The sequence below is a fragment of the Tigriopus californicus genome, chromosome 6 (genome assembly GCF_007210705.1).
Source record: "Tigriopus californicus strain San Diego chromosome 6, Tcal_SD_v2.1, whole genome shotgun sequence".
Classification (NCBI taxonomy): Eukaryota; Metazoa; Arthropoda; class Copepoda; order Harpacticoida; family Harpacticidae; genus Tigriopus; species Tigriopus californicus.
Window position 1 is genome coordinate 6,183,697 of NC_081445.1, and position 16,219 is coordinate 6,199,915.

Here is a 16,219-nt window from a genome sequence, read left to right on the forward strand (position 1 = left end):
GTTGCAGCCAACGAACCAGGAACGAATCTTTTTTGGGATTATCAACGATCAAAATAAGCCAAGCCAAGGAGTGCATTTCACAGAAGACCTATTAACCAATTTCCAACTTCACTTTTGAACTTACTTGTATTGCACGAATGAGAGAAGATTTTGGAGGATACATTGGGTATAGAAATCCTTCCATTCAAATCCTGTTTGGTCAAGCTCATCAAGTTCGAAAGCAATCAGAGCTTTCTCTTCGTCAGACAAGGATGGAAATCTAGAGGATGGAGTATACAGTATTTCACGGGACTTCCTTCATACCTACAAACTGTCATTTACCTTTGGAGGTCCAGATCTTCATCCGAATCAGGTTCAGATTCTTCAGGCAGGCATTGACCAAAAACAAAATCTAAAAGGAAAAGGAGCAACCAACGTTGAATCATTACGTATGCAATAAATGGTCCCCATTTCAATGCGTAAAAGGCACTTGAAATTGTCTTTGGCTTCCCAATGTGGAGGTGGTGCCGACCACATATTTATCCACATGCTTATCCTATGGACTTTAAGGGCCCCTCAGACCCATATCTAAGGAGCCAACCACGCCACCTTGTTTCCCCTTCCCTTAAATTGTCGACCTTATGTACAAACAAGCGGAAGGCGTGTTAGTAAGGACGAAGAACGACTTACCATCAAAACAGACTTCGTCGGGATTGCAAAGGTTGTCAGCGAATGAACAGCCTGGAAGAAAATAGGACAACATGTTTGTTATTGGATTTTCCCACTTTGATTAGGATTGTGACAATATATGGCAATTCCAATTTGTGGACCCTCGATGGGACTCACCCAGTTTGATTGAAAAGACATAAGACTCTCGGATGTTATTTTCAGTTGAGGAACATTTGGCAATAGGGACAAGAATGGCGAGAACTGTAGCGAGCGCACGACTAGTGGGCATTCTTAAATTGTAACCAACGTATGAATTCTGATAGCGATGGAGGTACAAGCGAAACCAGGTGGTAGGTGAAAATGATTGCCGCTTTTTTAACCTGGCACCGGCTGGATTCACAGTGATGGATGGAAGGATGGATGGTATGTACTTAAAGTTGATCTATCCTAACTACCGTAAAACACACAAACGGCCAGAATCAAGGAGAACGAACTAGAAAACGATGCCGATGATGGTTCTTGCTTTAGCGGTGGGAGCAAACGGAAACGGAGGAGAAACAACTAGTGACACGAGGGCGTCAGGATGGAAACTTGTCTGTTCAGTAGGTTTCCTTACTGTCTTGAGGATCCAGAAACGAAAATTGGAGGATGCAAAAAAGTTGATGATTGAATAGAGAGTAACCAAGTAAAGCAACTGTGTGAGACAGCTTGACAGCGTTTGAGCTATCCTCCCCCCCACAAACTAGCAAAACTCGGGTCTTCAAAGTCACTCCTTCAACGCATTTTGACTGACTGAAAATGGAAGACGGAAATAAAAGAAGCGAAAGAAGAGAGAGAGAGGGAAAGAGAGGAAGAGACAGGGAGCGAGAGGCAATCTTTGGCGTGATCCAACCACGAAAAAACACGGCGCGTAATTTCCAAAGCATTGGCTCAACCACTCTCCAAAGGCCCCTCCAGTGAAGAGACGCAGGAAGGAAAGGCTGGCGATGAATGCTTCAATGCCGTCTCACCTTATCCCCTGCACGTCCTCTTTCCCGATGTTCCGTATGTTCCTTGGATTTCCTTCTCCTCGTCCTTCTCCTCAACCTCTCTTCTTCGCCCCATGAAGACCGCTAACCCATGGGTTCAAACCCAATCAACCATCAATGCCCAGGCATACCTAGATGCGAAACAAGCATGAAATCTCGACTTCCTCAGAGACTTGACCTGACACTATGAATCAATCGACTACATTGGTCGTCAAATACAGTTATTTATATTACTGTATAATAAACTAAGGTCGGATCGTACGTCAAATATGCTTCACCATGAACCTGGTACATGCAAAGCCTTCTCTACAAGCAACAGAAGCTAACAACTGGTGGAACACGAGTTGCTTCGTCAGCTTGGAACCACCTAGAAAGAGGAACCAAACGGGGGAAAACGCACAAACAAAAGTGCGCGCTCATGACGTCATCGGCGGAATCCCAGAAGAGCGCTTTCATACCCACTCATCTGTTCTCGGCGAATCCGTGTCAAGTTCCTTCCTTGAGTTGGCGCCTCCCAAGGCCATAGCCTACGTGCCTTAATCCACCCTTTTGGTGTCCCTGGGTAGCTAGCGCGAGGGGCTTTCTTGGAACTGTTGCCGAGACTGGGCTGTCGAGGCTGGAGAAACGAGTCATTGAATGAGTGAGAGAATGAGGCCTGACTACATCCAGAGAGGACAAACGAAAGCGAGACGGGGCGTGGGTGGGTGGCTAAAGAAGGGGCTTTGGGGAGAGAGGAAGAGAGACAGGGAGGGAGGCTACCAGATGGCAGTGGAGGAAGCGAACAATCAGGAGCGAACAAGTGGATAGGCTTCTGGTATTGAACCCTCAAACTTTCATTCAGATTCAGTCCATGTGGAATCTCTTTGGCTGATCCCCTCTTCCAGTCCAAGAAATCTCATCAGTCAACCGACTTTGCTTTGGAATGGTTCAAACCATGTATTACGGTGAAACGTGATCTACCTGTGGCATTTGAAAGCTCTTCCAACCGATGAATCAGTTCATGGAATTCATTTCTAATGCGCGCATTTCATTCACTAATTTGGAAAGGAGGGGACAAAGCCCCGAATCGGAGCTGAGAGCACTTGGATTGGTGAAGCAATCCACCCACGACCTTCCCTATCGCCACATCGACTCCGCTTGATTAAGAACTGCAAGAGGCCCTCTTTCTTTCTTCTTTTTTCTCTGTTTTTCTCTTACTGGAGGTCCCTAATGTTAGGGGGGGGGATAAAGTCTATTTTTAGACGAATATCTTGTTGGGTCTCCCCATTTGGATTTAACCAAATCACGCTGAGCAGTCAAGGCTGTCTCGTATTATTTGCTCAGGAGCCCATCACAAAGGCATGGAATGAGAGATTCCGGATTGATATTTGGCTACAATACGTTCGTAGTAGCCCATGGATGATTGACTTGCTGAGGGACCGAGATAAACAATGGGAACTCGTGTTTGCTCGTTCCAATACACAATGTAGACTTGCTTGTGAATCGATAAGTTGTAGAAGAGCGGCAACATACAATCTGCTTTGCATTAAGGGACTGCGTCAGGCTCATGGGTCCAGGCTAAACAAGATGATGTCATTTTTCTATTGAAAATGCTTAGAGAACTACCTGCAACAAAATCCTTGCTCAAGGGTGGCGGAGGTGATCCAGCCGTTTGAGTGTTTAACTTTCAAAATGTCATCCAGCACTTCAAAGTTGATGAAGCTTTCTGTCACCTCCTGACTTTTGCGACTTATCGTCACTCCTTTCTCAGCCTCAGTTACAAGTAGTAAAAAATCAGCAGTAAGTTTTTGTTTTACAAGAATGAAAAAAAGGAAAAATGAGACTTGTAGACAGAGTGAAAGATTGTTGACGGAATGGCCTCATTTTTATCAAACTAGTAATTTGGTTGATCACCCTTTGAAAAATGAAGTTATTGGCAAAGGCACTTGAATGTCGCATTTTCGCAATGAAATGTGTTGAACTGCAAGAAATATTTTCAGGGCTTAATCAAAGAATCTCACCCTTCATAAGCTCGCTTGCCTTATTCCATGAAACCTTCACATGACTGCAACTAATGATGCCGCCAAGGAGGCACAGTGGAACAGAAATAGAAATACCTTGATCTGCTTGGAGTTTATGGAATCTTTTTACTAAAACGAGTTTGAAAAAGAAAGAACCACGCAATAACTCAGATTAAAATCCCCAATGGTCAATGCAGTTTGTCATTTCGGCCATTTTATTGCACTGTTTTAAATCCAGCTCATTCTCATTTGGACTAGTTTTGGATTGGTCAAGGGTCCTATGTTCTTGGGATGGAAATTAAGAGTCATCAATAGAACGACCGATGGTTTGCCATCGCGAGGATGAATGAATGAATGAATGGCGCAACAATGTATGAGTCAAAGTAGGCGAGTGATGTGCCGGTACATGATCGAGAGCGCAGAGAAGCTAGGAACGAGCAACAAGCCGCTTGCTGTTTGCCTGTGGACTAGTGGGAGGACCATTTCTTACATGATGACGTCAACGGAACCTGGCCAACTTGTATGAAAAAAATGGCGCGATTTGAAAGTTCAGCTTTACACGCCCATGTTTTTGGTTATGTCTGTTTCGTCTACAGTCCCGATAAAGGTAAAACTAGAGGGCAAAAAAAAACTAACGAGCCCATGTTTGTCTCCTGCTCTTGTTTTTGGATGACCCACCTGCCGGTTTACCACGGCATTCAGTTACCTCCATTACGGTGGCAATTACCATCAATGGCCTTTACTGTTTCTCTATTTCGTACATCTCCTAAGATGCATTTCTTCTTGGGAACCGCCTATTTTGGGATCCACAAAAGTGGAAGCCTTATGTTCCGACGACAACGACGTGCGACAAAACATGCAACCCAGGAACCCTAAATACACTCCCATGGGGCTTACTGAGACTTTCCTTGGGATTTGGTGGACTCCCTTGATATTTTGCCCTCAACCAAGGGTCTCCATCGCCACTGAACACGGAAGAAGCCAACTAGATCTCGGACACTGCTTGCTATGAAGATTAGGGATGACTGCTGCTTTGGATTATCAAAACACTTGTTTTATTAGGCTTGAAGCTGTATAGCATAGTGTACAATTTAAATTGTGTTGATTCACTCATCATTTTGATACTCCAGAAAAAGGGTCAATCCAGTCAGCAGAGGCTATTTCTTGCGCTGTTTGACAATTATTTGGCGCTTTTCTTCGCCTTTTGCTTGGAAGCACTACCGCCAAAAGCTATATCTCTGCCGAAGACAAGGTCAGGCTGGCCAGGTAGCATTTTTCACTCTTTTTTTCTAGCATATTTTCTAGCATATTTTCACTCAAAAAATGACCAAAAGGGAAGAAAACCAAAAAAAACACCACATGGACCTACATTTGGTGGTGTTAACAATGTTCTTTCAATGGATTCCTTTCCCATTCCATGAAATTGGTAGATTCATTCTGATTGCTTCTCAATTCAAAGGGAGATTTAGCCAAATTTTTCTAGCATATTTTCACTCAAAAAATGACCAAAAGGGAAGAAAACAAAAAAAAAACCACATGGACCTACATTTGGTGGTGTTAACAATGTTCTTTCAATGGATTCCTTTCCCATTCCATGAAATTGATAGATTCACTCTGATTGCTTCTCAATTCAAAGGGAGATTTAGCCAAATTTCTGTTTGTACCCAGACTTTTGACACGCAAAAAGATTTTGGGTTGGCTCACACAAATAAAAAAAATTGATTAAAATGGTCAGTGCATGTATATGGACGAAGTACAAATCCTTAAGAAAATGTAAGTATGGGTTAATTTCACTATAATATTCAAATAAACATAAATATTTTGGTTAGTTTCATAGTACTCCAAGAAGTATTTCCCCCACATAATTAAGGTAAACCAAATCACAAAATTCAAAAATAACAAAACATTTTCAAAATAGATTCAACAATTGAGCTCTATGGATAAAGAAACTTATTGTAGCTCTTGCAAATGTCTGCTTTAAAGTATGATGTACGATGTAAAAACAATTTATTTCATTTGCAGGATCACCCAAGATGAACATTTCTTGGCGATGAGAACAATTATAATTTTGTGTAAGAAAACCTTGTTCCAATCCTGAATATACAGTTTTGCTTAAATAAAACTTGTCACTTTTTGGTGTCCCCTTCTAAATCTCAGGGTTCCAAATTAGGAGACTATCAAAAAACACTACTGCATCAATTTTTACTGCGAGGGTTTTCTTCAGATTTTTGCGCTTTTCAATTTTTTGCAAAAAGTTTCATTTTCAAAATATTGCCTGAACATACCCAGTGAAAGAGTGCCAAATATAATTGAATTGTGAAACTGAAATCCTTTATGAGCACCATGAATAAATTTCTTAAAAAAGTATCATTATTCTAGCATTTTCGAATTCCAATTAGCATTTTTTGACATCGATTTTGCATGAGCTAACATCGCTGGCTGAAGAAAACCGGGCCAGCCTGGACAAGGCCGGCCAAGAGGACGCACCAAGTTCAGTTCTTAGAGGGCGCTACTTTTCGTTTCTCGAGAGTTAGATCTTTCGTACCTTCTGTTAATGTTGTGGATCAACACACAAATTTAGGAATAAAACAAAGAATATGTTTTCGCAAAAAAACACCATTTGGTTGATTAAATCTTCCCATGAAAACAATCTTGGTGACCAAAATCCTATTCATCATTAGCACTTTGCGAATATTTAACCCTTTTGTCTTCTCGGTATAAAAAAGACGGACCAAAAGATCAGGAGGCTTTTCAAACTTGCCGTATGATTTCTAATTTCCACATGACAAACCTTTAAGCTTTGAAGGTTTATTCTACAACGCCATCACTCTGGATTACCGTTTTTATCGCAAGTCTAAAAGAAAAACAACCATTACAGCTCCCAATGGCTCAATAAATAACTGGGTTTGAGGCTTGAGTGTCATGAGCGACCTGATACTTTTACGATTTAGGCGAAGAGATATTTGTTTTTAGTTGTTTACAAGCGACAAGCATGGCAAGAAATGTTGTCTGGGTTATACATTGGTCCAAGAAAAGAGAGCGCTCCTGATGAAAAGGGCCTAGAACTTCTACCCAATGATTCATTATTATACAGTTCCCTGATGACTTATCACATCATCGTCACTTGGTTCTTGTTGCTTGGTTTCGTCAGAATCATGCTTGGAATCATTGAAAGTCAAGTAGGAACGATGAAAACCACAAAGGCATTCAATTCTTTTGAGGTGAATTGCTCTTTTTGATTGCTCAATCCTTTGAAATCTCTCCTGCAATCAATCTCTCATGGGAACATTAAATCGACTGAGCTGAAAACACTGAGGACCTCCTTGAGCGTTGATTTCATCTTCTTGCCAGGCTTCAATAACTGGGGACAAAAACTAGTATCATGGGGACACTTTTGAGTGGCTTGCCTTCCTCCTTCCTTAACCATTCATAGCCTCATGGAAATGTCCCTGGGGAAATTTGCACGACCAAGCTAAAAAACAACCCATTTATCTCCAACAACTTAGGGATTTTGCTTGCCTCTTCTTCTGAGGAAAAGGTCATAAATTGCGTCCACAATGAGTCTTGTCAGAAGGCCAGAATGAGCTAAAGAGTGGAAACTTACCCAAAAAACCTTCTCTGTTGTCCTTAAAAGTCTCTTGGGTGTGAATGGGTTCGTCATTGATTTGTGTTGACGTCTTGGTCCATGCTTGTGAGTACTCCTCCGCGTTGGTCACGCTGAGGAGTAGAACAAACAGGACTAGAAAGGGGATGTTTCGTAAGGGAGATTTTGTCGGGTCCGGGAGAGTATGAAAACAAACATCCCTGGTTGTTGAAGTAATAGCAGTTGTTGTTATCGTTATTGATGATGATGGTTGCCTTTGTCCATTGTGGTGGGTGTTTGCGGGAACTTGTCCATATATCCAAAGTTTGTTTCGCAGTTCTGTTAGGTTGGGTAGTAGTGGCCGAATCATGACAGCATTACGAATCGTGGGTACTTCAGCATGGTCCTCCTTCCTCTCCGACGACACTGAGCTAGTTGGTCAGCTGCTGAGTGGGCGGAGCGAAGGAGTGGGTCACGCCTTAGGCAACCCCACTTGAGGCTGCCATCTTCATCGCTGCAAAAAACGAAAGTGGAAAAGAGTGCTCATTGACTTAAATATAAATTTGAAGCAACCTCTGTGATTCAACTTTATTAATTTCATTTGACCTCTTCAGTACAGGGGTAGTATTTGTTTGTATTCAATCTAAAATGAAACTGTTCCAAAACTCCAAGCCACTCTCATCCTTCGAGTAAGGCTTTGTTTGTTGGTTTGTTACGAAGACAGATCATCGAAGAATTTACTTAAAATAGTAAAAATCGAGTTTGTGGTGTTTTTTTACTTCAGCTGAATCGGTAACCAGTTTGCAGTGCAACTCTAGCTGATGGGAAGCAGCGCCTCTACAATCAGAAACTATACCCTAGCGGCCTGTGAGCTGGCATTCATTCCCTCTGAAAACTAGTCCGCCTGGCTAGCTCTCATCGTACTCTGTAGGAGTTGCTTCCTCTATGGTCAGATGGCAGCTATCTCGCTCGGCCTGCTATCTGATTTTGGGTGTCCCAATTCAGGGATATTCCCGCTTCGATATCACAGCCAACATTAATTATTACCTCACCCTCGGGAATTACCGCAGGTTCACCCATGTTAACAACTCATTGTTGTTAAAGCAGCAACTCATGCTGTAATTAAATACCACAGAGAAGCTTGGACTTGGCTAGCCTGGGATCGAACAAGGATTCGCATATTGGAAAGCGGATGCTCTGTACCAATACGGTACCCCAGCAAGCCTTTTCGAGTGAGACCAAAATGAAGCTAAGTAATCATACTCATGTCTTATGGTTGAAATTCGCGAAAAAGGTTTTGGACACATATGGCCATAATAGTACAAAACTTAATTCAACTTTTCGAACCCATCTCAATCATTCCATAAGATACAAAGATACAATAAAACATTAGCGTTAAAGCCAGGGCAGTAGTAACGAAATTACAGGATGGCCAGAGGAAACTGTTAAAATAATTAAATTTCAATATGGTGCGATTATTGGCATTATATGCCATTTATTTACCAATCTTATTTATTAAAAACTTATTTAGCATATTGTTGGGCTCATTCATTCAATATGTCCACCCTGGACTTCGATCACTGCGGCTACACGACGCTGGAAGCTGGCGCAGGCATACACGATGGAGCTTGGGGGCATCTCGGCCAAGTGCTTCTCAATGGAGGCCTTCAGAGAGTCGACATTTGGGTGGGAGGTTTTGTTGGTTAGCCTCTCCAAGTAGCCAAGACATTCAGATCAGGCGAGGAGGGCGGCCAGAAGTTGGCTGGCCAGAAGGCTCCTCATGGAAACGGTCGGGTCCTGGCTGATCTTGTCCTTCAAGGTCTTCAAAAAAGCCTCATCTTGTTCTAAACCATTTCCACCACTTCCAGCCTTCCTCTCTATCCCATTTCCTTCATTTTTGGCCTTTAAAATATTGTAAACGGTGGGCAAGGACACCCTAACGATGTTCCGGACCACCTTATTGTCTGATGCGGCGTCGAGCAAATCCGAAATGCGCTGTCAATTTCCGATTTCCGAATTCATTTTTAAAATTACGGAAATATTGAATAATTGTTATTGAAAGCGAATAGTTTCAGCTTTTCATAACACGTGACAGATCTGAGCTATCTGTCCTGTAAGCGCGGCAAATTGAAATTTAATTACTTTAAAAGTTTCCTTCGGCCACCCTGTACAAGTAATGAAATTACAGTAATTCGTTCCTTTTTTTTTTTTAAAGGAACTGCAATTCCATTACACTTTAAAATTATGTAATGGTAACGAAGCAAAAAAAATAATAATATTCGTTTCTCACTCCTTTTTTCACGCTCCAGAGTGGCAATTGATATTTGGTTTCCCTCTTGGTAACTGAGGAAGCCTGAAACTTTTTGGCAACTGTAACAGAAATTTCCCTTTTTATTCTTTCAGATGTGAAATATATAAATAATATGTACCCCAGACGAAGTACTAATACGAATCCTCGTATGTAGTGTAAAAAGCGCTTAATATTTGGAAAATATTCAAACGTTTTCATCAACTATTGTAGAAGATCTAATTTTTGAAACGTTTTCGAAAACAGTTCCAAATAAAAGAGAAAAAATAAAGCCGAACACAGCAAAACAGTTTTCTTAATTTTGATTTTCAAAAAGGAAATCTTTTTGCAACGTAACCTAATTTATGAAACCTTAACTTATGAAATCCCCACCCTGAATATATCTATTTTGACTTTTCAAGTTTCAAATTCAAGAAAAAGGCAGGAGGCATGTTATTCCCTTTAGGATTGATCCTGTTGAAGTAGTTCAAATTTGGAAAGGAAATTATTTTCTTATTATGCATTTCCATTGGCTTAGCCAAGCGAATGGCCAAGAATGGGAGTAATGCAGTGATAAGCAAATAAACAGTATCAATGCTCATTTCTAGTCATTAGTGTAAAACGCTGGCAGGAAACTTCAAATTTTAGGACTGCTTGAATCAAAAATATAACCATCATTTGGTAAAGTATGGTCTTGATGAAGCAAAAACCCTGACATATACATATTGGTCATCATTTTTTTGTAAAAGTAATCGTAACGAGTAACGTCAACACATTTTTTGGTGAGTAATGGTTGTGTAACGAATTAATCGTTTTGACCAAGGTAATTGTGACTGTAATCCGTTCGTTTTATTGAGGAACGACTAACGCCCTGGTTAAGGAGATCCTGAACTTATCCGTTGTGAAACTCATCGCATCAAATTTTGCATACATGAGAATTTTGAAAATACGACTCATTTAATTACAATGTATCTAATAGAGGCGCGGCAACTTCGAAAACTTATCATTTTCCATACCTAACGACTCATTTTTGTTTGATAAATGATTATTAAATGAAAGAATCGACGATCTTCTGTGAAATCCATTCAAGGGGCAATTTGGGAGTTTTTAGTATTTTTGCAAACATCAAGTTTGCAGTACATAATGATTTATGTGCTGGTCTGAGAGATTTTTCCCTTTTGCCCAGAGTATGATGCAAATAAGATTCGAATTGCGATTGCTTCTGAATCTGCCACCAAGATGTCATATCATAGACATCATTTTTGGACAAAATAATGTCTAAAATTTTGACCTTGAAAATGACCATTTCCGTTCAGTTTGAATTTCCCCCCCTCCTTCGTCTCTTTTCTTGAACACGGATTGCTTCATAGATAACTTCATATATAGATCGATCAAAGGCGCTCCGATCGCTTGTTTCCGTCTCAGCTGTCGCTGGTAGGCAAAATGTTTAATTCGTAGTCAAGCTACTTAGGACAACTATGGTACAAATTTGAATCGTTGACGGCTCGTCCAAATTCAGAGTAGAAACCACTAATACGACTCCTTGCCAAGCAATTACTCTCGTCTAGCACGCTTCGTAAAACGGGTTTGAGTAAATTTTCCGACCACATTTTTAAGAACGAAATTTTGAAGGGGTTAAAATGGGGCTCAAGTTAAAGTTTCATCCATGTGATGGAAACACTTAACTGAAAGGTAAGGAACAAGCCTGGGTTGAGGCTGACCTCCAGAGGTGTCGGAATGACCTTGATTACGTAAAGGTGCAATTATGTCGCAACATTCAAGCACATTGTTGGGAGATTGAAACGAAATTCCGAATGCCTCATCATTGCGTTGCAATTTCGGATAAATTTTGTGACACTTTCGACATGCGTTGCTAAACAAGGGCAATCAATAGAGTACGTAATTTGCTCTATTAATGTCCTAATCCTTTTTTGACATGTTACGTGTAGTATGCGCCAAAAAGCATGTTTTTATTATTCTACCACTCTTTCTACTTGTATATTTGTAACATTCAAAAGAAATTAAGTTTAGAGAGGAATGACAAACGTTTGACGAGAATAATTCAACTTGCCTGAAGTGACATTTTACGAAATATCTTTGTCCCTTTTCCACAAGTGTCAGCTGACCTGAAAACATGCTCATGCGGTACAGCTCCTGTTGAGCTTAAGCATTCTAGTTATGGTTTACTATGGATTGCTTACTCGTTTGACTTGGCTTCTCCGCACTTTCCGCACTTTCAATCAATGACAGTCTTTGTATACATTTAGAATCATTTTGTGACGTAACGTTGCCGAGGCCTAATTACAAAAACTGCAGTAGAATACTTTTGGCACAAAGAACCAGGTTAAGCAAATGTATTTGAGGTTTGCTCGCCACACTGAAAAAATAATTTTTCTCAAATATTTGTCATTCTGGTGGTCATTCTGGACTGAACTGACTGGACCAGAGAAATGTCGGGGAGACCTGGGATTGAAACTATGAACCCAAGTGCAACTCGGTCAATGGGGCTACAACCATTTCCCAAAAAAGAAGAATTGACATTTTTTTTGTTTTGAATCCAATGTACCTTTTTTATTCGAAATCAGCACAATAAAAACCGATTTTGAAAAACAAAAAAGGAGAATATTCTTTTCTTCTTGGATGCTCACAAAATAGGTTAAAATGGTTTTTGCGCACTTCCTTACCATTACTAGCAATGCTATTCCTAGCAGTTCATGACAATAAAAACCGATTAATTTTACTTAACTTTATGTTCTAATATGATGTGATCGATCAACGAGTTGGATAAGGCGGATCTGGCTAACCCTTGAATATAAGGGTTGATATTTAAGCTTCGACTGTCTTTAGAATTTGACCCTAAAACCTTGGTTGGGACAAAGCTCATGAATGCTTTTGAAAACGGACAGTATAAGATACCCTTCGTACCGTACCTTCTCTGAATACTGTACAATTCCAATCTTTCTAAGTTCCTCCCAAAAGAAGAGCTCTCTCATACCTCCGATGTTCTTGGTAAAACATCTTTGGACCTACTCGAATTTATCAGGATTTATCAGGAATATCGAAGGTATTTACCATGTATTTTTTTCCCTTGCAACAAAGGCATCAAAAGAAGCTAAGATCTAAAAGATAATGTGATTTTGAAAACTGGTGTTTTCTGGGCATTTAAGTTCAGATATTGCGGGGACATTTTCGAGCTAAAACGTATGGAAATGAAACCATAAAGTCCAATAAGATTCAGTAACAAATAAGTACGTCATATCGTAACTTGAATTCAAGATCTAGGTTTGCTCCAATTTCCCACCAAAATAGGTTTGAAATAATGAAATATATAGTATATTATTTGGCTGGAAAGTTTTTAATCTGAGATGAAAATTTATAAAGCAAAGATTTTGAGGTTAGGCTGTGAGTCGAAAGCGCTCACAGCCAGTGCTGCCAGATGTGGTGATTTATCACCAAACTGGTGATTTTAAAAGTAGTTTTGGGATAAAATTTTGCGTCTGGTGATTGGTGATTTACGGCAAAAAGAACCTTGAAATCTGGTGATTTTGAAAATTCCAACAATGGTTGGCAAAAATAGGAAGTATGCGAATTGACAATTGCCAAGAATTTTGGCCAATTTAGGGGAAAAATTTGAAATTGAACATCCTGACTTTTTTTTTTTACTTTTTTTTCGAAAAATGTACATGTAGGTATGAAATAGATTGCAAACATATTACCAACAGACTTCTTTATGTTTACCATCAATCTGAAATAGCTCTTTTATCATTGCAATTTTTAAGATTTACGATTTAAGAACTAATTTTAAGAACTCACTCTTCTTAACAAAATAGTTCTGCAAAACACTGGCAACGCTCTGGCTTTAAGTTGTTTTAGTTAATGAACTGAGATTTATCTTTTTCACAAAATATTAAGGATGTGCAAATGCTGATCAGTCTGGAAGGTAGCATGAACAAGGCAAAATCTGCTTGCTAGGGATAGCAGGTTCAAATCCTAATGCTGGAAAATATCATGATATAGGTTTCCTTTTCATCTACGTGTTACTTGATAGGGAAGGCAAAATCAGCCCTTACAACCTCCCGAACGTGTTGGTGCCTATGTTTTGCACAAAAAATTGCAATTTTTTGTGCAAATTCGGTCGATCTTTTTCATGCAAATTTGCTGTTAATAAAGATCATATTAATCTTCAAATTTTGGCCGGCCCTATAAATAACAACGAAGCTCATGAGGTGATTGCATTTTAGTATTTGGTTATTTTTCTTTGGAGCCCCAAAAGTCTGGTGACGAAACTGGTTATTTTTGTCAAAAGTTAGGTGGCATCTGGCAGCACTACTCACAGCCCATGGAGAATCTTTGCCTTGGAACAAAATTACTTAAAAGGGCAATAACACGGTAGAAAATTTCGTGGATATTACGATTTGGCATTTAATTGTGTGAGGAAATCCAGTTTCTAATCAGTGGTATTTTTTAAGATTGTCCAAGTAAAACTAAGAATTCATAATTCATAACAAATTGATGGATGTTGATGTGAGTCGTGCGATTGATCTATTTCGACCTTGTTGAATGCATTAATAGAGGTCTCAGAGACTCAGACGTTACGATGCTAGAAAGCATTTCTGCCCTTCCTTCTACTCCTTGATGATTGGAATTTGTCTGATTGCAATATCCCAACTTTAGCATTCACAAAGAAAGGAAGGGTGAAGAGAAAGAGAAAGAGAGATATGGTGTTGGAACTCAATTACAAGTTTGACATGCCTTCGCCTACGCTTTGGGATCTAATTTTACGGACCAGAGGACCCCCGAGGACCTGACTTTCTCCAAAATATATACAATGGTCACTTGAAGACATGCCATACGCAATAACCTGATGAAGTTCATAGATTGATGGATGACTTCCTCGAAAGCAAGCCAGATAGTCGTCCTTTTGTAGCCCACATGTCAAGCTAGCTAAAAATGAGGGCTTTATTCACTTGGACCCCGGGGGTCTTTCGAATTTGCACAAAGCACTCCATTCTGTGGAACTGGTGGTTTCCTAATGGGAGACTTGTTTAGCTAGATGAAACCCAGCGGTGAACTAAGCTAAAACAATTCTGGCATAAGCGCTAGGTTAGTAATCGATAGGTTACAAATCAAGCTTCATTTCAGTCATTCATCGCCTTTATTCTTTATCTTTTTAATGTTCAAGGCAAAGTGTGGTTCTTGCAATTCCTCAACCAGATGACTAATTCGTGACAAGTTTTAACTTATGGTATGCAATCGGGATCTACGAAGCTAACTGCCCGAAGCTCAGGAGACTCAGCTGAAAGCTTAAGATAATTCCAAAGGTGGATGCACATTTTATGTTGTTTTTTTTAAACATTTGCGATCATAGAACTAAACTTTGGGACCAATTTCCCACGGCCAGAAAAGGACAGAGCTTGTTGCGTCAAGGGGTCGTTAGGTGTCGCTTTAGCTTTGTAAGGACAATGTTTGCAATATTGTTACGTATCTCCGTTTTATCAGTCATTAGAAACATGCTCTTTCGGGCCAAACTGTGAGCTGGTTCGGGTACAATGAATATTTTGTCTAGTAAGGGGCAGGAAAGGAGGACAGGCGCTGTTGAATGTGGAAAGGTCACGTGGGAAGTTCAGGCAGAAGCCAGATGGTGTCAATTTGTAGCTCTTAAAACGTCTCACAACCAGAATGACAATAATTATTACAAATAAGTCAGTGAAACCATCGAGTATGATAATTCAAATCACCAACAGCTGTTCCCAGTTGCATCCCACAAAAGCTTGAAAATGGATGCCCATGTCAGACACGACCAAAAAGGCCACCGCCTAAAACCTTAGTCGGCCTAATCAAAAACCAAGCTACCAATCTAACTGTATTAGGAAGGATAAAAGGTTTAAAACAACGCAATACGTTGCTCACTCCGAACTATTGCTTTTTTATTACATCCCGAACTAGATTTGAGTGCAATTAAATCTAATAATATGCGTTAGTACATGTGGGGTAAACGTTAATACTTTGATCCTTTTTTAAGTGAAGAGCATTACAATAGTGCCAGACAGCTTACCTTCTCAATTTCCTTCGCTGAATTGGAGAAGAGTGAAGAAAGAGTGAATGAGAGAAGGAAAGAAAGATCTACAGAAAAGCAGAGGGAAGGAGAGAGAGAGAGAGAGAGAGAGAGAGAGAGAGAGAGANGAGAGAGAGAGAGAGAGAGAGAGAGAGAGAGAGAGCAACATAGAAACAAGGAAGGGGAGAGAGAGGAGCCTCAAAGCCGCAGGAACACCTAGCAACTTCCTTTCTACATGTTCGGGCGGGTCTACTAAACCAGACACCGAGAGGTTGAGGCCAGCCTTGAGCTGGGACGCTTCCCGAGTGCCATTCAAAGTTCACCAGATCCTCTACTGCCAGATCATCTAGCTACTGAAGGCCGCACCAGCAACGTTTGCGTGTTCGGGTATCGTTAGGTGAAGGTGGTGCCTGGTACCATCCAAGGATGGATAGCCAGGCGATCACGAGTTAGCAGCTGGTTGGTTCCATGTTTCCTCCAAAGCTGGAGGCCAGAGAAAGCAACCAACTTGTTCCTTCTCCTGCCACAGAGAGGGAGAGAGAGAGAGAGAGTGGACGGGGTGTCTGCTGTACCGTACATCCGCCTTGAGATCATATTAATCTTCAAATTTTGGCCGGC

The 16,219-nt window shown here is 40.5% G+C and overlaps 1 protein-coding gene across 2 annotated transcripts in view; it reads right to left on the bottom strand.

Annotated features, from left to right (window-relative positions):
- LOC131882550 (receptor-type tyrosine-protein phosphatase N2-like) overlaps window positions 1–15,719 on the bottom strand; it is a 32,272-nt gene extending 16,553 nt beyond the window's left edge. The window contains exons 1-5 of one of the 2 annotated variants that reach the window (XM_059229732.1): window positions 15,602–15,719; window positions 7,281–7,773; window positions 670–720; window positions 322–391; window positions 125–259 (exon numbers count right to left, since the gene is read on the bottom strand). In XM_059229732.1, the coding sequence (XP_059085715.1) occupies window positions 125–259; window positions 322–391; window positions 670–720; window positions 7,281–7,629 (605 nt within the window). In that variant the 5' untranslated portion in view covers window positions 7,630–7,773; window positions 15,602–15,719. Of the gene's footprint in view, window positions 1–124; window positions 260–321; window positions 392–669; window positions 721–825; window positions 1,414–7,280; window positions 7,774–15,601 lie in introns of those variants that run through there. The other variant, XM_059229733.1, reaches the window with a different exon arrangement.
- Between the last annotated feature and the right edge of the window lie 500 nt (window positions 15,720–16,219).